We start from the raw sequence: 23,660 nt of genomic DNA on the forward strand, positions 1-23,660 counted from the left end.
CCGTCGGGAATCTAACCCTGGGAAATAGTAGATATTAATTCTAGATGATGATGTGTACGCTGACCAACCCAGATGTCATGGACACCTCTGTAGCGTGGGAATGAACACGCTTAGATCACGTGAGATAGATCCAAATGTTAAGAAGAGATGTCGAGTGAAAGGGAAAATCATGTGGTTGAAATACTGTGCAATGAAAATTTAAAAATATAATGATTTCCAATAGTATAGCAAACGAAAAAGCAGTTCGGCACAAAAATCGTTCCTGCTGAAACTGAAGTAATGATGCAAAAACCGTTAGCAAACAGCAAGACTTTCGGCGGCACTGGTCCGCCAGTATAAAGGAAGGCGGGGAGTAATGTGATGTCAGTTGAATAGAAGTAACAATAGAATGAATGTATCAGGAGGGCTGAGTGACTTCGAACGTTGACCAGTACGTGCGTCAGTACTGTTGCACATATACAGCGAAAATGAACGAAACCATTAATGTTTGAAACGTTTTAAATACTGTGGCATCAAAGTTAAGAAGGCGTCCTCCAACGAAACATGGTTTTTCCACGTAAAGGTGCGACATACAGCTCGTCATTGAAGAGACATCCATCTATGAAAAGCACATTGAACGTCGAGGTAATATTTGATTTCGTGGAGGATGAAGTAATGAATCTCCATTTCGAGGAAACAAGTCAATCAAATAACTGGAGCTAAAACAATACATTCTATCGCAATTTGACATAGGAAGGAATGAAGGCAAATATATTACTGCTGCTGAAATGTTGACCAATGCAAAAAGCAAGAGAAATGTGACACACAAAGTTTAAAGGTTCTGATGCTTTCATAGAACGTCTCGAGAAAGAATACAGAATGAGCTGTTGACACATCACTGCTTTCTTGACAGACAGAGATGTACAGGAAGAGCACTAAAGTGGAAAACAGAATTTTCACAGTGAGAATGCATTCTGCTATTCATAACCAGCTGGCTGCTCCAGCGTATCAGCCTATGCTTCAATATTCCTGGCAAACGGCTGGGTACAGTACTCCGACATATGCTGATGAATTGAAGAACGAGATTCAAGCGGCACTGGACTTCGCAGCTGAATATGATTCTGAGGATTGTTCAGATACCGCTTTCGACCAGAGTGCCTATTGTGATTCCGCATGCACATTTTTAAAGTCTTATAGTGCGCAGCATAAGAGTAACACAATAAAATACTTTCACCATCCTAATCACAGTGGTACTTGAAGCTTCTAAATGTATTTGGAACATCGAATTCCTGCTCGAGCCGAAAGACTTCCCTTATGAATAACAGATTCATTAGACACATTTCAACCCTTCTAAAGTTTCCCAAGTCGACTGTTGGTGATATGACTGCCATTGGAAACAGTAAGGAAGAACCATAGCTAAATTAAGACCAAACAGATCTCATGTACGGAGAGAGAAGAACCATCGACCATTTGAGGGCAGCTGTGAAAAATCCCATAAAATCAGCGGAGGATATCACTCATTAGTTCCAATGTGCTACCTGTAGTCCACTTCTCACAATGACTGCGCTTAGAGGGTTAAAAAGATAAAAATAATGGAGTGTAATGGTCGACCAGCTCCTGATAAGCCACACCTTCTGTAGTCAGTACTAAGCGAAACTTGAGGTGGTGTAAAGAGCTGCTACACTGGACAGTGGATGACTGGAAACGAGTGATTTGGAGTGACGACTCACGCTATACGCTGTAGCTGCCCGATGGTAGGATTTGGGTTTACTGAATGCCTGGAGAACGTTACCTGTCATCATGTGTAGTGCCAACAGTGAAGTACTGAAGATCTGGTGTTACGTAATGTGGTGTTTGTCGTGGTTAGGGTGTGGTCCCTTGATTGCGCTGAAGAAAACGCTAAACGCAGAAGGGTATGAAAACTTTTCATCGCAGCATGTGGTTTGTACAGTACAGAGGAAGTTTCGGAGAGGGTGACTGTGTCAGAATGACAATGCACACTGTTACAAATCAGCATCTGTGAGGCAATGGTTAGTGGACAATAACATTCCTGACATTGACTGGCCCGCCCAGGGTCCCGCTATGACCCCAACGGAACAACTTTGGGGTGAGTCAGAACGTCAACTTCGCTCCACACGCCAGTATCCAACATCACTACCTTCTCTGATTTCTGCTCTTGAGAAAAAATGGGCTACCACTCCTCCACAGACATTGGGACATCTCACTGAAAGTGTCCCTAGCAGACTTCTAGCCGCTATAAAGGTGAAGGGTCGACACAGTGTGTGTATCAATGTCCGCTAATAGGTGTCTGGATACTTTTGATCAGATAGCGTACTTCAAAAGTGTACTTCAAAAGTTAGTGTTTCACGCATGGCGGAAGACACACCGCATCAACATTAGTGCAGTCTCTGTCCTATTCCATTTGCGTGTGTATCGAGGGGAAAATTGTAGACCGGATGTACTCGTACATACTCGAATCTCTGCTACATTACATTCATGAATCCATCACTAGACACACGATAGTAACGGTGCAACAGTTTCGTAGTGTACCTCTAAATTCACCCAACTATGTTTTGTGAGAAGAAGACCATCTTTCGTCCAATGATTTCTACTCAAGTCTCCTGTGAAACTCGTGATCGTTTACTTTGTACAGACCTGCTACGATATCAACAACGCGTCACTGAATTTTTTCCAACGTTTTCGACCATATCGACTTTATAAAGACTTCAGAGACTGCTGCTCTTATATGTAATAAGTAATACTGTTAATAACTGTAGTCAGTCTTCCTCAGCTGTTACGTCAGTTATGTTTATTGTGCAGATGAGGAAAATTCGTTTTTTGCCACTGAATCTTTGTTTCTAACGAAACATGTTTCACCCATTTATACAGAGCATCATCCGTGGTTTTCGTAGGCATCAAGTACATACGAAAGAGCCAATGGATACAATAAAAGGATAGAGAAATGAAAACCACTGACGATACCTGTTGTGACTTGGCAAGACAGCCAAGCCACTAGGAGAGGAAGCCGAAAGGCACGCGTTTAAGCTCACGCAGTCTGGCGTGAGGTCTGGAACAGTTAAAGGAATAGAGACTAGCAAAAAAGGTACGTAGCTTCTGGAATACTTAACTTTAATCCATAATTGAAGAACATCGGTCTGACGGTACATGCATCACAAGATAAATAGCAAATGATAATGGCGGCTTGCTAGGTCGTAGCAAATGACGTAGCTGAAGGCTATGCTAACTATCGTCTCGGCAAAAGAGAGCGTAATTTGTCAGTGAACCATCGCTAGCAAAGTCGGCTGTACAACTGGGCGAGTGCTAGGAAGTCTCTCTAGACTTGCCGTTTGGCGGCGCTCGGTCTGCAATCACTGACAGTGGCGACACGCGGTTCCGACGTATACTAACGGACCGCGGCCGATTTAAAGGCTACCACCTAGCAAGTGTGGTGTCTGGCGGTGACACCAGAATACCTACTACGAATGGGGTACTAGATGGCTTCAGAAAATAAGTGGAAACATGAAAACCACTGATAATGCCTAATATGAATGGGCGAAAAATATTTATTTAGAAACAAAGTCAACATTTATATAAAATATGACATTTTTGTCATCTACGGGACAAACATAAATGCAATTAATGAGCGAACTTTCCTGTGAGCGGGAACTTAACCTTGACACTTAACCTACATTTTATCAGTACTCATCCTATAAAACTGCATGGTTTGGGCTGAAATATGGAAGCAGAGCGAGAAATGCGTGCTTGAATATAAATGCAGCTGCCAGCCGCGCCTACAGGTTGCTGTGTTGTATTTAACCACGAATGACACTTGAGCAATGTACTTAGTCAGTACAGGTGTCAGTGGTGGTCGGAACAGAGTTCGGATTAGTTTGAGTCCATTATGTCGGAGCTCATTGTATTCGAACGTGGGTAAATCGTTGGTGCTCGCATCTTGAGTCCTTCCGTATCCGAGGTGGCCAAAGTGTTCGGTGTTTCAAGAGGCATCTTATCGAATATTCATACCGCATATGGGCAAAGCTGGAAAACATTAACCGCTACCACAACGCAGAAGAAAGTGTGCGTTGAGTGATCGTCACAGATGGTCATTGAAGAGGACTGTGACGAAAAATAACAAGACGACAGCTGCCAGAATCATTGCAGAACTGAATGGCGCGCTCGTGAACTCTGTCAGCACTAAATCAACGCGAAGGAAATTCCAAGCCGAGCTGGAATTCCAAAAGCACATATCAGTGATGGAGTTCCTCGTAACAGGGAAACGTGGTGCTGGAGCGGTAAAATAGTACTGGAAGAAAGTCACTTGGTTCGATGCTTCTTGATACACACTGTTCCAAGTTCTGGCCGAGTTTACGTCCCAAGAGCGCAATATGGTGGGCTTTCAGTGAGGGGTTGGGCCGCCATATTGTGGTATTCCATGGGCCTGACGGTTACTCTGTCAAGGATTATGTGACCATTTTGGCGGACCAGATACATCCGGTGATACAATGTTTGTTCCCCATTGGTGATGGTGTGATCCAAGACGGTAGGGCCCCTGTTCATACTGGTCGCATCGTCCAAGATTGGTTTTGTGTGCACGAAAATGAATTATCGCATCTCCACTGGCCACCGCAGTGACCAGGCCTCAATATTTTTGAGTCCTTGTGATCTACTTTGGAGAGAAGGGTGTGTGATCGCTACCCACCTTTGTCATCGTTATCTGAACTTGCCATTATTTTGCAGGAAGAATGGTATGATTCCATTGAAAAGAACGCAGGATCTAGATTCATCCATTCCGAGACGATTGGAAGCTGTTTTAATTGCCAACAGTTTCCCTACACCATATTAGACGTGGTAATGTGTTGGGTTGTCGGTGTTACCACATTCCCGTCCACATCTTCAATTCGTCGTCCAATGTTACTGATTACTCTTGTTCGTTGTATTTCATACATTGTCCTAAACATGTAATCGATGTAGCAGGTTTTATAACCTTATTTGTAACGACGTAATCTGACACTATTCAGTTAGATTTATTTTTATATATATTATCTAACTTTTACACACTTATAAGGAGGATTTGCAATGAGTACACAACTTGGAATTACTCTTGAAGTCATAGTAAATTGTCTTGCAATTACAGTGACGTTACCTTCCTTCAGAGGAAACCTGATAATATTTTTAATCGTAAGCGGTCAACTGTTTAGGCGTTTTACAACAGTATCAGTACTGCCACTATGAACAGCCGCACATACAGAATGGACAATGTGACAGTGGAAAGGAGCTACCTTCTTTCATTAATATCGATTTCCGTTACACCATGTCGATAACCGTATCATGTAGATCGTCTTCTAGGAACCAGTCAAGCCTGTTTGACAGATACGTTGAAAATGCTCACGTAGTGGCGATAGTATAATGATGTTGTTGTTGTTGTGGTCTTCAGTCCTGAGACTGGTTTGATGCAGCTGACCATGCAGTATAATGATACTGGGTGCATTTGTCTCGGCCGTCTGGGGCGTCTCACAGAAGACAAACCTGAACTATATCAGCGTTGATTCTGACTGTCATTCCTTCGTGAATGATGTCTTCCTCTTCGAACACTACGTTTTCCAACCAGGCGCGGATCCAGTGTTCGGTCCTTTGGAGGGCGGTGTATCACGTCTTTCTCCGTGTCCCCCTCTCCCCATCCCAATAATATACAAGTTTTTGTTTAAGAAATAACTTCACAAATTAAACGGTTATATACTTGTTCTCAAAGAAAAGGTTTCGTCTAGTAGTACACACATCCTTTCCAAAACACATTGCACTTCAGCTGCAGGATATGGAGTCATCCATGTTCAAATAACAAATAGTATCCTTAGACTACATGTATATGAAATCGAGAATGGGGAAAGAAAGGGAAGGGATGGGAGGGGGAGGAGAGGAAGGGGAATTCGTGACTTCTAGCCGCACAGGGCACTGTGATAATGCAATGGCGAAAGTCGAACATTTGTGCCGGACGGGACTCGAACCCGGATTTACCTCTTTTCAGAAGCGGTTGCCTTAACCTCCTTACCAATCTGGACACGGTTCGTAACCGACTCAAGTTTCCAACTTGTCGCACGCTGAGATTCAGCGTTCCCGTCCATTAACCCTTACTAGTACTTGATTCTCGTAGGAAATCGGACGACATTAGTGCATCCGCACTGAAACAAACGTTAAGAAGCCGCCGCGCTCTTACAGAAATGTGTGTATCTGAGTGGGTATCTGTTCTGTCGGACATGTATACAGTGTGATTCCGTGATGCCCGAGGCAGGATTCGAACCTGCGGCTGTAGCAGTCGCGTGGTTCGGGACTGAGCGCCTAGAACCGCTCGGCCACCGTGGCCGGCGCCATGAAACAGTTCGGAGGTGTGTAATAGTAGTTCCGATGGAAATGATAAGTTGCCGGATCTAGCAGTGTTTCATACATGTTATAAATGTGTTTTAGCAATATGAATGATGCGTGAGTGTGGTTTAAGGTTAATATGAAGATAATTGTTTAACGAGTTATGTAGTAGGATTTAGTGTGGGAACATTTCGAAGAAGTATGGATATGGACAAAGGGGATTTTTGTAGAATAGATTTGTAAAGTAAGTTTATGGTAAATGGAAAGTTAATTCAGGTATAAATAACAATAGTAAATAACTTTATGCGTAAGCAAAACTTCAGCATATTAGATAATTACGTCGGTAAAAAGTGCAATCGTTAGGTTTACTATTTTGCGATTGGTTATTGATGAAAAGCGCGGATTGACGCGGGAGAATGTTGTTTTGCTATTGGCTGTTGAGTAAACTGACCAATGGTAAAGCAATATTCTTCGCGCGCCTTTCTCTGCTGGTAGAAAAGACAGAGTATTCTAGAGAAGAGTCGAAGCCTAGCCATGAAACAAAAGGTTCAAATGGCTCTGAGCGCTATGGGACTTAACATCTGTGGTCATCAGTCCCCTAGAACTTAGAACTACTTAAACCTAGCTAACCTAAGGACATCACACACATCCATGCCCGAGGCAGGATTCGAACCTGCGGCTGTAGCAGCCGCGCGGTTCCAGACTGAGCGCCTAGAATCGCTCGGCCACAGTGGCCGGCGCCATGAAACAGTTCGGACGTGTGTAATAGTAGTTCCGATGGAAATGATAAGTTGCCGGATCTAGCAGTGTTTCATACATCAAAAGTGTGGTAAAATGACGGCATAATTATTCAGATGGGCGTGTAGAAAATTTGGAATTTTTAAGTGAATTTTGTGACGAGAAAAGACATATATTCCGCGTGGCGTATTGAGCAGGTCGGTGGCTAAAAACTGTGACTGCATTAGGTACCGACAGACTTAATATTTGGCGAGCATTCTCAATCAAAAACAATCAGTATTTTTGTAGCTATTACGTTTTCGGGAAATGCAACACCATAAACTTGCTAACGCGAGTGAAAGGGATTGTGAGTGACTGTGTTAAGACTAGCACGGGCTTGGCAGTGATACTTGTTCACCTAAGTTTCAGAATATATTAATTGAGGACAAAATTTCCAACCTTTCATTTGTGTGAAAACTTTCTCTCGAAACGTAGATTAGTGACTTCAATTGCAGCCTGGTTCACGTCGAAGTACAGTAGGTTTCACTCGGCTTTCCTACTAATGATCTGCTGAGACAATGTTTACAGGTAGGTGCAGGTACGTCGTAAAGGGACGGAAAGAATCGCGTCGCCGCAATACCTCTGACACTGGATGTTGCTAAGATTGTAGGGTTGGAAACTTCCAGAGGTGGTATTATGGAGAAAAATGAGAAAAAATGTTTAGTGTGCATTGGCTATAAAATGCATACCTCTCTACTGTTAACCACATCTCATATGTTGACCAAGTGCCCATAGCTCTTAATGTATGTAGTTTAGAGAACATGTTTACTAGACTTTTTCTCTCGTTTTGGTCCACAGTAGCACATCTGAAAGTTGCCTTCCCTTCAGTCTTAGCAACAACAGTAACTGTAAATGTATTCCACTGTCAGAGGTATCAGAATGATTTTCGCTTACAATTTTGGGCTCATTCGTTTCTGGACCAGGATACGTGACCTCACATTGATACATTCATCCTTCTCCATCGTCCCTGAAAGTCTGTAAAATCATCACAGAATCAACCTGTATCTGCCTACAGGGTGTAAATAACTGAAGTTCTAGTTTTAAAACGCGGAGTCAAGTGACATACGTGGAAAGATTTTTCGATTTAAAACCCGCTATTGTGGAATTTATAGAGGGAAAATGAGTACAGGAAAGACAATCAGAGCATACGGAATGGATTGCAAACCTCACAAAAAAGTGGACTTGATTTCACACTGCCCTTAATAAAAATGGTTCAAATGGCTCTGAGCACTATGGGACTTAGCTTCTGAGGTCATCAGTCACCTAGAACTTAGAACTACTTAAACCTAACTAACCTAAGGACATCACACACATCCATGCCCGAGGCAGGATTCGAACCTGCGACCGTAGCGGTCGCGCGGTTCCAGACTGTAGCGCCTAGAACCGCTTGGCCAGTCCAGCCGGCACCCTTAATACGACACTGCAAGGTGAGAAACAACTTTTTTCTGATTTCATTGCATTTAAAAATAAAATCACGTTACAGAAGGGACAAATTCTCACAAGCTAACCCCAGATCTCTACGTTTACTGGCGTTAAAGAAAACGCGAGATTTGAAGAATTCATTGTGGCCTTGAAAGAATTACAAGGATAGTTCCGTAAACGTCTCGACATCACTGCCAACTTTTCAACTGTTTTCGAGACCGTTTGCTGTTTCAGTTCAAAGCGCCCCTATACGTGTAGAGATGCAACTGACTGATGTGCAATGTAAATCTCGTTTTAAAGACAAATCTTTTTAAGTTGAAACTGTCCAGGACACTTACATTGTTTTCCTCGGGTGGAGTCTCCACGTTACCATAATGCGGTTGCAAGTGTTACATTATTACGAACAACATGTGTGTGTGAAAGACCATTTTTCCGTTATGGAACTAAGTCACGATTACGTGGAAACCTGAGGGTGAAAATCTGTGAAACTGTCCGCGTCTGTCCGTATGCCGACAGTTTGTACCAGATAAAAACTTTATTGTGCCCTTAGCGGCCCAAAAATAATTAAGTAATACCGAAAATTTGTTTTGCTTGTGATCTATGTTGTTCAGAAATTTGAAATATAAAGCAAACTCGTATGCAGTGCTTTGCTGCGAGGCTGAGCGTTGTGACACTCGTCACAAGACACGGCTCGCGAGCCGATTCTTTGCCGCCCTGTCGCCTGTCTGTCGTTAGGGTAAATCTCCTGCTCAAGAGCGAGAACATTTCCTAAATGTTTGCATGGCGTCTATCTGAGGCGGGAAGTTGAGGTGGGTACGGACTGCGCGCGAAAAGTTTTGCTATTAGTCCAACTGCGCGAGAACAGGTTTAGCATTACCTCAGCAAACAGGTCGACTGCGTGTCATGAGATATATTAGAAACAGGTCGAATGTTTTATTTGCCACTTGGTAATGTTTGCACTGAACTATTGGTAGCACTGGAATCATTAGTCACTTTTACCGAGTGCTGTGCTGTATGAACCAGTTCGCATTTCTCGTGTGTGGCTAGAAATGGATTATAACATTCCTATGGAGCATGTGCAATTGAAAGAGGCCATAAGTTGATCATTGTTGGAAGAAATAAATTTCAGGAAGCTAGAGAAACGCAACGTGGAGTAGCCTTAAGGTGCGCAGTAAAAACATGTAAGCCACGTATTTGCTTCAACACACATTCTGTTTGCTTATGAAGTCAGTCATAACGATGAAGCCATCGATAACTTAAACAGGCAACTTCCAACAGCGTTAAACAGAAGGCTACTAACTTATGTGAGAAACCTTCAAAATTAATTCATAAAGGATATGCATCCAATGTACTCCAAAGTTCCAGCAAGACGTTGCTAACACTATGAAATGTATTTATCGGGCTAGAGGGTCTATTTTTCCGCTATTACCGAAAACATTAAGTGAAGCTCAGAGAGGTTTGCAGAAAATGTCTATTTTAAGAGTAAAAAAAATATGCTTCTCATCAACGACTCTAACTTTAATATCGTGTGCTTTTCAACTAAAAGTAATTTACGACTACCTTGAGATAGGCATATTCGGCTAATATTGCAAATTTTTTCATCAGTTTTTTTACAATTCATGTTTCAAACGGTGGTCAGTACATCGTTAGGTGGGCCGGCAGGAGTGGTCGAGGGTTCCTAGGCGTTACAGTCTGGAGCTGCGCGACCGCTACGGTCTCAGGTTCGAATCCTGCCTTGGGGATGGATGTGTGTGACGTCCTTAGGTTGGTTAGGTTTAAGTAGTTCTAAGTTCTAGGGGACTAATGACCTCAGAAGTTAAGTCCCATAGTGCTCAGAGCCATCGTTAGGTGGCTGTCTTCCGATTATAAACACAATAACGCTGATGTAGGTAAATATTTACACTGGATGTCTATTTTGGATTTTCTCCCTCCCGATGAAGTTGGAGGTGCATTTGCTGAAGATTTAATAGGCATTAAACCCGTAAGTGAAAAAGTGATGTGTTTGCTGATTACTTGAAAACGAATTTCACAGACTCAGAATGTGTGTTTCCTTTCAAAATTTGGGCTTCCAGTACCGTAAGTTGTGAAACAACAACAAGTTCAAATGGCTCTGAGCACTATGGGGCTTAACTTCTGAGGTCATCAGTCCCCTAGAACTTAGAACTACTTAAACCTAACTAACCTAAGGACATCACACACATCCATGCCCGAGGCAGGATTCGAACCTGCGACCGTAGTGGTCGCGCGGTTCCAGACTGAAGCGCCTAGAACCGCTCGGCCACTTCGGCCGGCAACAACAACAAGTGCTTGTGAGGTATTTCACATGCCTTTTCGCCTTAATTTTCAGAACGCACATTCACATGTTTATCATTTTATTGACGCTATCGTTCAAACTACAACCTACATTGAAATGTATGATAAAGATAGGACTCACCGATCTAACAATAAACGTGAAAAACGTGTAGTATATACAGAAATAAATTTTAAAATACAAAAGTAGAACTATGGCCCATTTGAATGATTTAAAACACGTTGCTTATTACTATCATATGGAATGGAAAGAGTTTCTGTGTGTTTTTAGACGTTTTAATAAATGCCTCATTACGGATATGAGTATTGTATAACGCATTTTAACCATACCTATGACAGGTCTACCTTGGCAGTCACAGATGATCCTTAGAGTCTGAAAATGGGAAGGATCATGATGTACTGCCAACGTAACTTGTGCTTTCTCTGCGCGCAGTTGAGTTGACTCAAAAATGTACCACCACGCGCAGTTGACCTATTTCGAAAAGAGACCGCGAGTGCAATTAACCACTTCAAGAGCAGATAAAATTTTGGGTCTGTGCGCAGTCGGGATCACCTGGACCGTGTACTAGATCGGTATTTACCTATTTGGATGTAGGAATCTACCTAAAAATGGTATGCAGGGTTGCCGGCACACCAGCTCCCGTCGTTAATCCACAGGGCTAATTCTATTTGGGACCGATGTAGCTTCCAGAGTCGAGAAATCGGGCGCTTCACGCGCTCGGCTATCTGGGCAGGTATTTGACACTATTTAGTAATTTATTTTAGAGTGAACTAAGGACAAATCATTACAGGAAATTATAGAATACATAGAGAATAATAATATTAAGCATTGTGTGTATATTAAAAAACTAGGTGTTGTGTAATTCCTTGGATTAATTATATTTTAACTCTTACTTATAATTAATTTGCAGAGTATCCATGTAGATGTAGGTAAAGGCTCTGAAAATGATAAAATCTTTCTTGTTACTCCATCTTATATTAATACTAATTTAATAATAAATGAAATTACATTCAAATCAAATGGACATTATTCCAAAATATGGCTTACTTTCCAACAAGTCGACAGTGTAGATTTCAATGGAAGCAGTGCAATACTTATATTTTTATCTTGGTTGTATGATAAATATTGATATAACACTGCTGTCAGCGCTGCGATGAATTTTTGGAAAGTAAATTATCAGTATATCTATGCGAAATAGAATTCTATGACTGGTTCACACACTTTTGCCTGGATTTTTCATTCAATATTTTGAAAATAGTCTGATTTTAATAAAAAATAATATGAAGAATCTTCAAATAATGTTTTTCTTTCCATTTCAAGTAACAGAGACCTGAAATTATTGCGAAAATAAGAAATCACTGTATGTGAATTGTGGTCAGTGATTCGGACTCTGAATACAAAAGAGCACACTAGGGTTTTTATTTGACTTTGCAGTCTAAACAAAGTTCCACACACGGAAAATCACAACTGTTGCGTTTTCAGCCAACAAACATCCGCGATGGAAGTATTTCATGGAACGAAAATATCAGTGAAATCTGAAGAACAGAATATCCACAGTGTCCCTCTATTATTTCAAAAAACACCAACTTGGGAACTGTTAGAGAAAGAGAGTCGCATATGTTATAATTGTTTAGCAGGTTTCAAAGTTTTTATTCTATTTTTTCTGTTATGCAAGAATCTCAAGGTGTACCCACTCGTCGCACGTAGAACATCAGGGTGACATTCGAGTTCTGCGTATGTACGGGTCAGCATTGTTGCATCAGAAGTTCTGATTGCTTCATTGATTCGTGCACGAACGGTAGCAGTGTTATTGTCTTGCGCTGTATACACAAGATTCTTGGCGTGACCCAACAAAAAGGAAGACGAATGGAGTTACATCTGGAAAGCGCGATGACCATGCGATGGAACCATAATAACCCATCCACCTCTCAGGATATGTGTCACTTAGAACAGCCCGCACTTTAGAACTCCAGTGTGATGGTCCCCTATCATGTTGGAAGACGGAGGTGAGCGGATCGTGATGATCCCGTAGTATGACCCCCTGTGCTCTACCCAAGTCATGCCTTCAGCTTTCTTTTGTGGTATTACATCAAGGATCGCGCATACACAACACCTCCTAACCCGATAATGGTCCCGGAATGATGAGAAATATGCAAGAATCGGTTGAACGAGTAGTTTGTAAGCCACTTTCTTCGTGGAAGAAATACGTTTCCTTAGGATTCCATCAATGAATCGCAGCATGATACCTGCTTTTAATACAACTACATTATTTGTAATCTTCATATTATTTAATGGTTTTCCCGTTTCATAATGTTAAAAATGGAACAGCTAATGATATAACTGTCCTGCCACATATATTGCACGAGAGGCTCACCCTGCCGTAATGAATTCCTTTGAGAAGCCTTTTTTGTTGAGTCGATCGCTAGAATATTCAAAGGCAGCGGTGTATTACAAGTGAGAAAAGTGTAGAAAAGCGAGAGCAATTAGGTATTATCTGCAACAACGGACAGATCATGTTGAGCAATAAGTCAGACTGGGATATGTAGCTAATTTTGCGTTGTTAACGACAGTTTCATCCATTCTTGACTAGGTTACGTGGTCTGCAACTGTTAACTAAAGTGAAAAAAATATATCAAACGTCCACTAAAGACGCCAATGTAAAATATGTCATCCGCCTGTCGAAACAAGTTGTGGAAGAAGTAAAACCTTTGCAAACGACGCACAATTAAGAATATTTTTCTTTCCATTTTGACGCAGTATTGTGTAATTTCACATAACAGGCCTATGCGTTCGTAAATATTGTTGTTGTTGTGGCCTTCAGTCTCCCCGCCCCCTCTTCGGTGGTTCGAGTCCTCCCTCGTGCATGGGTGTGTGTGTTGTCCTTAGTGTAAGCTAGATTGAGTGGTGTGGAGGCCTAGGAACTGATGACCTCAGCAGATTGGTCCCATAGGAACTTACCATAAATGTCCAATTTCCTGCTACGTTGGAGAGACTGATACGTCAGTCTCTATTAGGCTAAGAGAAAATCATAGAAGCTGGAGATTAAAGAGGCCAGATTCATCCTTTGGGGAACATTGTTTCAACGAAAGCCGCAAATACATAACAGATGTGCGTAGAAGCCGTACACATATAGGGAAAGGCTGCAAAGCCCACTCAGTTAAAAATATCAGAAATTAAGAAACAGGCGTGTGTATCCCCACACTTACTGTTGGGTAAGTAAACGCTATTCAGTTATTGACCCTTTTAAGGCAACGTTACAACTTTTTATTTGGGTTCTTTATACCATTCCTGGACACGCACACACACACACACACGCTATGAACTATATAACCATATGCTGCACCCATCTTATTGTTGACTCTCGCCAATAATGCGATGGTTACAGCCTTCTGAAAAAGGGCACTTAATGCTTGAAACCAGTTAAGAAATTACATATCTTTTATGCTGCTAGTTGCTGATCATGACGATATATTGTTTATCTTTGCTTGGTTTCCATATTTAGGGTCAATGGTGTACTGGAGAATGGGCTTATAACCTGAAACCTAGGTCGTACGGTAATAACAAAATTTGTGAATCAAGTCTAAAAAAGTGTTTCGTTTAGTTAATAAAATCTTAAATCCAGACCATTCCGTTCAACTGCTTTTCCAAGTCCTTTGCTGTCTCCGACAGAATTACAGTGTCGTCGACAAACCTCCAAGTTTCTATTTTTTCCGCTCAACTTTAAATCTCTTTCCAAATTTTTCTTTGTTTTCTTTTACTGCTTGATCAATGTACAGATTCAATAACATCTAGTATATGCCACAACCCTTTCTCATTCCTATCTCAACCACTGCTTCCTTTTCACTTCGTCTCTTATAGCCGCGCGGAGAGGCTGTGCGGTTTCAGGCACCATTTCACGGATTGTACGGCACCTCCCGCCGCAGGTTCGAGTCCTCCCTTGGACATGGGTGTGTGTGTGTGTTGTTCTTAGCGTAAGTTACTTTAAGTAGTGTGTAAGTCTAGGGACCGATGACCTCAGCAGTTTGGTCCCTTAGGAATTCACGCACATTTGAACATTTGACTCTTATAACTGCCGCGTGGTTTCTAATCCATAATACATATTAGTAAAACTGTGTGTTTTACCCATTCCTCTGTACATTACGTTGCGCCGAGTTAACGACAGTTTCAGTGATATGCGTCATAATATTCAAAATTTTAAATCCGTTTTAGGTAAAGCAACTTTATGAGCCATGTTATAGACGTTTCTGTACATAAATTTATCACTAAACTGTAAATACGAACAAGTGGTACTTACCATGTAAAATATGTAAAGATTTACCGCTATCTGGAAAAGATTGTATACTATCATGATACGCTCGATGCGGAAGGGCTGGACATTCTCCATAAGACGCGGGCCCAGACTGTTGACGAAGTAGAGATAGAGGCCCACCACTATCATTATTGGCCACGGACTGCCCACCAGAGGCCACGTCGTCGTGCGTGGATCTGTAACACCAGCCCACGCACATTCTACTCAGTACTTAAAATATATTTACTTGCAATTTTATGAAGGTGAAGGTATCATGAAGGTATATAAACAGTTATTCCTCTTCCTACGTTTTTCCTCATTTACGTCACAGGTTTTATCAAATGTGGGTAAATAAGTTGGTATCCATTGGATTAAATATGAGTAATGTTGGCAACCGCGGGAGGAGTCTGACCCGTCTTACTGTAAGGGGCGATCAACAAGTTTCCGTTTGCGGGCATTGCTGCAGCATATATGCAACGTAGCGCGACTCCGATGCGGGTAAATAAGCACCGACATGGAGGCAAGGGATTAGGGTGGTATTCGTGCCTTTCCGACCTGCGTACAGCAAACTCGGAATCGTGAACTATGGAGACGTATTACTAAATGTGTGCAAACAGCATCAGTGTGCTGTTATTGTTTCCTTGGCTGCCGAGGGACAGCCGGCCGCGGTGGCCGAGCGGTTCTAGGCGCTTCAGTCCGGAACCGCGCGACCAGGTTCGAATCTTCCTCGGGCATGGATGTGTGTGATGTCCTTAGGTCAGTTAGGTTCAAATAGTTCTGAGTTCTAGGGGACTGATGACTTCAGATGTTAAGTCCCATAGCGCTCAGAGCCAGAGCCGAGGGACAGACATCGGTAGGCTTCCATCGGAGAATGAAGAATGTGTGTGGGCAGTATGTCTGACGAAAACCACCGTTTTGGAATGGTGCGCCAAGGAGTGCTGCTGCTTCATGATAAGGCACGTCCCCATATCGCAAATAAGGTAACGCAGAAGTTACGCCAAGTCAAGTGGGGCACACTCGAGTAGCCGCTCTACAGTCTTGATCTCTCCCCATGCAACTGTGACTCCTTCGGTCCCTTAAAAAAGTCTTGAAGGACGGACGGTTCCTGTGCAGCAGGCAGCAACAGACTTCTTCACGCAGCAGAAGGTGTCGATGGGATGATTGATTCAACAATTAGCTTGATTGGCATACCGATTTTGGACTATACTGCCTTTGAACGGAAACTTTTTTATCGCCCCTTATAGTTCTTCAGCTACTCCATGCTCTCGCAGTAAAAGCTAAATCAATTAGTGTGGCGCCTGGACAAAGGACTTTTCGAGGTCAAGGAAGGAAAGGTGTAGGTGCCTTGACTGCTTACGGTGTTTTCCAACAAGCAAGCGAGTAGTCTGAATAGCATGTGTCGTCCCACAGCCCTTCACAAATCCCCATTGCTTGGTGACGAGATCAAGAATTTGTCGAGTCCTTTTCTCTATGATGCGTTCAAGGACCTTCATCATGTGTGACAGAAGACGTATTGGGCAATAGTTGTTACATTCAGCTGGACTATCGGATGAGTTTCCTGGTTCTGTAGCGTCTTTCCTGTTGCTGTAGGAGTATATCGGGGTTCTTCTCTCTCGCCTCTCCTCTTCCTCACAGTCATGAAAGATCAGTAGAAAACCGCATTCTGGGCCCAGAATGAAATTTTCACTCCGCAGCGGAGTGTGCGCTGTAGAGCACTTGCACATGAAATGCAGAGGTCTCGAGTTCGAGTTTCGGTCCCCCACATAGTTTTTATTTGCCAGGAAGTTTCGCATTCTGGGTGTTGCTGTATGCTGATGATTTATTATTGGTCTTTGAAGATAAGACTGGACTGCAATGTCAAGTCCCAGCGGAAGTAGGCCAACGATTCAACATAAAGAATACGCAGTATCTCACCACAGATCTAAATCGGGTACCATCAGAATCAATGGTGTTGACCTCTCAACAAGAAGGACTTTTAAGTACCTTGGCTTGAAAACTGCTGCTGATGGAAATTTCAGCACAGAAATATCTAACTGTCTGAGCATGAGGTGGCTCAAACGGCGTTCTATGACTGCAGTATTCTGTGACAGGAAGATTCTAAATAGGATCAAGGCGAAAGAATACCGCAAAGATACTCAGCTGGGCATTTGGATCAACACTCCACAATCATGTTACAAATGATGAAGTTCAAAAGTTATATGGAGTGGCATCAATTGTGTACATCATGACGGAAATCTACGTACGAGGGTGTGAACATGTTCTTTGAACAGGTGCACCAAAAATTGGCAAAAACTGCTTTTAGTTTGAGAGTAAATGGTAAATGGCCATTAGATCGACCTAGGCAGCGATGGCTTGACACCCTGCACAAAGATATCAAGATTTTAAGCCTTCAGCCTGATGGGCACAAGATCTGATAAAATGGCGATAGCAGACACCGCAAACATGAAGAACAAACACGAAGGAAGAAGATGAAGAAAAAGAAGAAATTGGCTACAGCAGGAACGTCGTTTATTTGACTACGGCTTGCCGTTCGTTTGAAATTGTAGTATTTTACTGGAGCAGAGTTGTCCACCCCAAGCCATACCCCAAATTTAAGAGGTGGGGCTCTTCTGTCAGGTAACCGTATCAAAGCCAGATTTCCCTAGTTTCAAGATAACTCAAACTAGTCTGTCCTTCCGATGACTAAATTTCATCGGGACTGCATTGCCCAAAGACCTGGCTGCGCTCACGTTACAGCTATTGGAATTGGAATTTCGTCAGAGGTTCTATTCAAATGCCGACAAAATCCCCAATGCTTCTTTCCTCAGATACCCGCATCAGAGCTCAGATCCGTTGGAGGCAAATTTTTTATGCTGCAGATGATCTACAGGAGATATGACCACTGGATAAGTTACTAAGTCGTTATTTCGTGCTAAATCAGGACACGGCGTGCCAAACTTTATGAAGGCCGAGTGCGCTGGCCGAATGCCGGCCACGGTTCGGCCTTTCTCGGCTGTGCTCAGTACTTCCCGGAAGTACTCGGTACAGCGCGACATTCAATTGAGTATTGGGGGGTGGCGTTTTTCGGTCGGCACAATTCTCTTCATTTAGGCAGAATAATGGTGTCAGCGCTGTTTACCCTTGTTCGTGGTATAATGGACGTTCACAGGTCGAGTGTCGCTCTTAAAATGAATGTGAAATACAGAAGGGAGGGATGAGAAATTACAAAATCTATTATGTAGTCGCATAATCGATGGGTACTGCAAATTTCCTATGACATGAGATCATGAAACCACGCAGAAACTATTTAAAGATTTTAATTGACACTGAAGGAGCAACAAATTTCAGCGATCATCAGACGTGTTTCATTGTTCTGTACATCAAGAAGCATTTCGTGCTAAATTTGCAGGAAAGCAGCGCTTGAAGATATTGGTGGTCTGAACCGCAAAATTTCTGAAGTCGCAGGCATCATTCCACTGTCAGTTGCACCATTTTTCCTTGGAACTGAACGATGAGTATGGAGATTATATATTACTACGAAGTATGTTTGTTAAGCCAATGGGCAAGTTTTAGATTTAAAACTCGCTATTGTTGAATTTATGAAGGAAAAAGGTGCGCAGGAACGAAAATTAGAATACCCGGAAATGATCTCAAACTTCGCATTTTAAGTGGACTTGACTGCATACTGCCCACAGTAAGACATGGCAAGGTGAGAAGCAACTTCCTTCAGATGTAATGGGGACGCATTTAAAAAGAGAATCGCGCTATAGAAGGGACACATTCTGAAAAAAAAAACAGTCCAGTTATTAAGCTCACTGCCTTAAAAAAATGCGAGGTTAAAAGAATTCATTGTGGCTTTGGAAGTCTTAGAAGAATAGTGTTGTAAACGTTTTGAGGGCACAACCAATCTTAAATCCGTTTCCGAGACCGTTTTCCGTTTCAGTTGAAAGCACCCCGCCCATGTGCATATGTAACTCATTGACCTGGAAGGTAATTCCCTTTTAATGACAAATACTTTTACGTTAAAATTGTCGATGACGTCTGCATTGTTTTCCTCAGGTAGAGTTTCCACGTCCCCATAACGAGGGTGCAAAAGTGCTACGATATTTCGAGCGACATTTTCTGTGAAATACCTTTTTTTTATTATGAAACTAAATAAGCCATGACTACGTGGTAACCGGAGTGCGGAAATCTGTGAAACTGTCTGCGTTTGTCTGTATGTCGAGTTTTAACCAGATAAAATACTACGTCTTGTAATGGATCTGGGAGATGTGTTATTTTCTACCAGATTTGTCGATACCAAATTGTAAATGTTTCCTTATATATTTGTCAGAATTTTTTTATTGCAATTTACGTTATTATATACTAATTTACTTATATTTTTGAGAGTGACAGCATATTGATTACTATTAGTAAATGTGACGATGAATATCAAAGAGACTGATTACAAGTGGAAGCTTGTGTGTTGTGTAAAATGTCTTTGACTCTGGAGTCGTCTTTGACTGTAGTCAGTCGGCAGTGAACTCTTGGTGTGTGTTGATGGTAGAACAATGTGCAGGTCACCGTCATAAATAATTTGCTAGTGAACAGGAAAAAATGAATTATGTTACTACTTTTTTTATATAAACTTTAAGAAGAAACCACATTCGAAGAAATGGTATTTGAAGCACCAAAAATGAGGCAAACGCATTGAACCAGGTCATTTCTGCAGCTGACGAAACTGCACTGTGGAATCATACTTCCACTAGACAACTGAAGCCAAGACAAATATCGCCTTGTAAACATTTCAGGGATAAGGTACTGTCACGAAATATTTCAGATTTAAGTAAATAAAAAATAGTGAGCATATTTCAGCTGGGGGCTCAGCTGGGATACCATATTTCAACTGGGGACTGTAGCCGGGATATTGTGTTCACGAGATCTTCAACAGTTCTACGAGGAAGAAAATTTTTGTGTGTTAATACCAGTTTTTTTCAGAATGTGTGTTACAGTATTTGTGTTCATCGAGAAGTAAAAGTTTTGGAGAAGAAATGTTCCAGCAAAGAATATAATTTTCGACAGAAGAAGTAATTTCAAGAATTTTGGTCAACAATCACATGGATGGAAAACGTGGATTTGCAACAGTAGAAGAGTGTTCCAGATAAGTCACGAAACCCTCGTATTTTGTTAAACCAATCTTTTATCTTGTTTTGTATTGCTGTGTAAAAATTTTTTTTCTTCACAATGACTTATGAGAGTTTCGAGAGTATTGTGCCTAAAGTAGAAAGTAGTAATTTAATAGACTTCCAAAATCAGGACAGGTCAAATGAAATAGAAAGAACCGATCAATTTGATTTAAAAAGTTTTCTTGTAAATTTCACGAAAGAAATCAAACGATCAGTTGACGACAATAAGACTTACTGGGATGAAAAAATTGATAATATTTTGTTGCAAGTCCAAGCAGTCAGTACCCAAGTGGGTAATCTTTCGAACAGAGTTGGGAGTGTTGAGGAAAAAATTGAATCTATGGAAACAAAAGTAAATGAAATTGATGCTAAATTGAGCAATGAAATTAATACTGTAAAAATGAGTTACTGGCAAATAGGGAAAGAAATTTAATTGATTTTAATGAGTTAAAAGGGGAAATTAAAAATTTGGATGAGAACACAAAAGTTTTAGTAAAAAATGTACAACAAGAAACTGACAATCGTTTGGTTACTCTAGAAAAAAAAGTAGAGTGTAATGATTTAGAAAACAAAAAATCTGTCAAAGAACTTATTGAAAAAATTGAAAGTTTTGACAATGAATTTCAAAGCAAAAATCACAATGTCAACACATGCAATCTTGTATCTAATATTCCAGTCAAGCACTTTTCGGTAGATGGATCCTTACATCCCATTGATTTTATACAGTATTGTAAGGATTGTTTTTTACCTCGCTCACCAGATGATATGAAAACTAAATTTGTGAAATATTATTGGAAGGGGAAGCTTTGACTTGGGCAAACCGGATTGTAACTGTGGGGATGACCTTTTCAGAATTTGACTCAAAATTTCTGGAAAATTTTTGGGATGATCTTAAACAAACTAGAATCAAAAGTGAATTTTTGAATGGGGGAAACAATAGAGAATCAGATGGGAACATGAAAGAATTTTGCAAAAGTGGACTTCTAAACCTTATTCATTTAACAAAACCTTTGGATGGCTTGATCAAAACTGATACCTTAAAGAGAAGATTGCCATCAGCAATGCAGTTGAGTTTAGTTCATTGTCCTGATAGTAATGTAGAGCAGTTTCTCAATTATATTGAAAAGTTGGATAGGGTAATAACAAGAACACACAGTGGGTTTACTCAGAAAGGTAATGGTCAAAATTGGAGAAATGATAACTTTCAAAAAAGGGAACAAAACAATTATCATGGTGTCAGTCAAAATTCAAGAGGATATAACAATTTTCAAAAGAAGGACCATAATTTTCATCCAAAACAAGATCAACATTTTCGCGGAAATAATCAACAAAATAGAGAACACTTTAGGGATCAAAATCACAGAAATTTTGCTAGAGATCAGTACAACAGAAACTACCAACAACCAGGTAATGTTTGGCATAGGAATGGGAACAGAAATGTTGATCAGAGACATTGGCAGAACCACAATCAGCAGTTCAAACAGGAACCAGTTGTAATTCAAGAAATAAAAAACGAGTAGACGCCCCCTTGAAGGTCCGTAAGGTTGAGGCAGAAGGTGAGCATGATGAAAGGACCAATGGATGTGACTATCATAAACCCAAACATGACAGTTCCAAACCTAAGCTATCACATGAGGTTATTAGTTGTTACTTATTGAAAAAATTTCAAGAGGAAAATAATGATGATATTGATAAAGATAAAATTTTCAGTAAACAAGAACATACAGTAGATAAAAGTAATTGTAATTCATTTAATTTGACAGAGTTTTACACTTGGGCAGAAAAGAACAACACTTTGGCAGATGATGTAATTTGTAGTAGTTCAGAGACGTGTGTGAATGAAATAGAGAATGCATGCTGTGAGAATGAAAATATTGGTGAAAGGGATCTGGTAACTTTAGAAAGGGGAAATAATATTTTGGGGGATAATTTGAATGTGTATGACCTGAATATGTATAATGATAATGATGTTGATGATAAAGTTGATAATGATGGTAAAGGTATTGATGATGATGTTGAGGAAAGGTTTTTCATTAGTTTAAATAGGGAGTTGGGTATACACATGGTTGAAAATGGATTAAATAGTGAGAATATTATAGAAATTCCCAGGGATGCTACCAGGATGAATAAAGGCTCACAAGCTGGGTGTATGTGAAAGTGTGAATTTTGATGTTGTTGGTAAAGAATCTGACTACACAAATAATGATGACACTTGTATAACTTCCAGCCGAAGTGAAACTTTTACATATACTAATGACACACACACATTTCTTATGAATCTATGGCTGAACAGTGAAACTATTTCTTTTGACAAGAACTTCAGAAAGATGCTTATTAATGTACGTGAAACTGTATGTCCTGAGTGGTGGAAAAAGATGAGATATTTTATTTTTGAAAAGCTGAAGGATAAGTACTTCAATAGTATACAATGTGATTTGGATGAAAATTCTTGGCTATTAGAGATAATAGAGAGTACTAATGACAATTTTGTACCTTGTGAAAATTTTATGACTGTGACAAATAATATACATAATGGTATACCATATGATTCTGATAAGTATAGGTTTGGGGAAATTGAAAGTGATTTATTACATGAGGATACAGGTTCTGAGAAAAGTTCAAATTGCGTCTTGGATTGGTAAATGTTTAATTGATACAGGAAGTGAGATCTCGGGAATATCTGAAAGGTTAAGCAAGAAATTGCAAGTGAGGAAAGATTTTGTTGAAATGCCAGTTGTTGGGGTAAAGATAAAAGGTGCTACTGGCAAGAGCAGTAAATTGGTAAAAAGCTAGGCTTTAGTGACATTTTTAATTGAAGGCAAGTTGTTCACACATGGATGTTTTGTAATTCAGGAATTTAATGAGGATTTTCTTTTGGGTTTGAATTGGATAGTAAAAGTAAATACAGCATTTGATTGGGTTGGAAGAAAACTTTTGATAGAAACTAGTGAATGGGAATACATTCAGACAAATTTTGTGAACACACTTGGTGATCAGAGTAATGGAAATTTTGACAGTATCAATTTACTAAAAGAAATTAGATTGGAGAATATTGAAATTCATAGATTTGATACTGATGAAGTTGAATTTGGGAATTTAGTAAATTTGAAAATTTCAGAAACACAAAATTTTTCTGGGGAGCAAAAACAACAGTTAGAAAATCTGCTGTGGGAATACAGTGATGTTTTCAGTGACATACCTGGTAGGGTAAAGGGTTATCAGTGCGAGCTTCAGGTAAAACCTCATGAACCATTTTTCATAAAACCATACAGTATTGCAATATCAAAAAGACCTGCTGTTGAGAAAGAGCTGAAAAAGATGGAGGGATGTAATACAATAGAAAGGAGTATCAGCGCATATAAAAATCCTCTAGTGGTAGTTT

At 40.7% G+C, this 23,660-nt stretch overlaps 1 protein-coding gene across 1 annotated transcript in view; it reads right to left on the reverse strand.

Moving 5' to 3' along the window:
- Nucleotides 1–23,660, reverse strand: part of LOC124722115 (elongation of very long chain fatty acids protein AAEL008004-like) — a 138,677-nt gene that overhangs the window by 60,668 nt on the left and 54,349 nt on the right. The window contains exon 4 of the mRNA XM_047247322.1: nucleotides 15,141–15,331. Within this exon, the coding sequence (XP_047103278.1) occupies nucleotides 15,141–15,331 (191 nt within the window). The remainder of the gene's footprint in view (nucleotides 1–15,140; nucleotides 15,332–23,660) is intronic.

Source organism: Schistocerca piceifrons, chromosome X (genome assembly GCF_021461385.2).
Source record: "Schistocerca piceifrons isolate TAMUIC-IGC-003096 chromosome X, iqSchPice1.1, whole genome shotgun sequence".
NCBI classification, from domain to species: Eukaryota; Metazoa; Arthropoda; class Insecta; order Orthoptera; family Acrididae; genus Schistocerca; species Schistocerca piceifrons.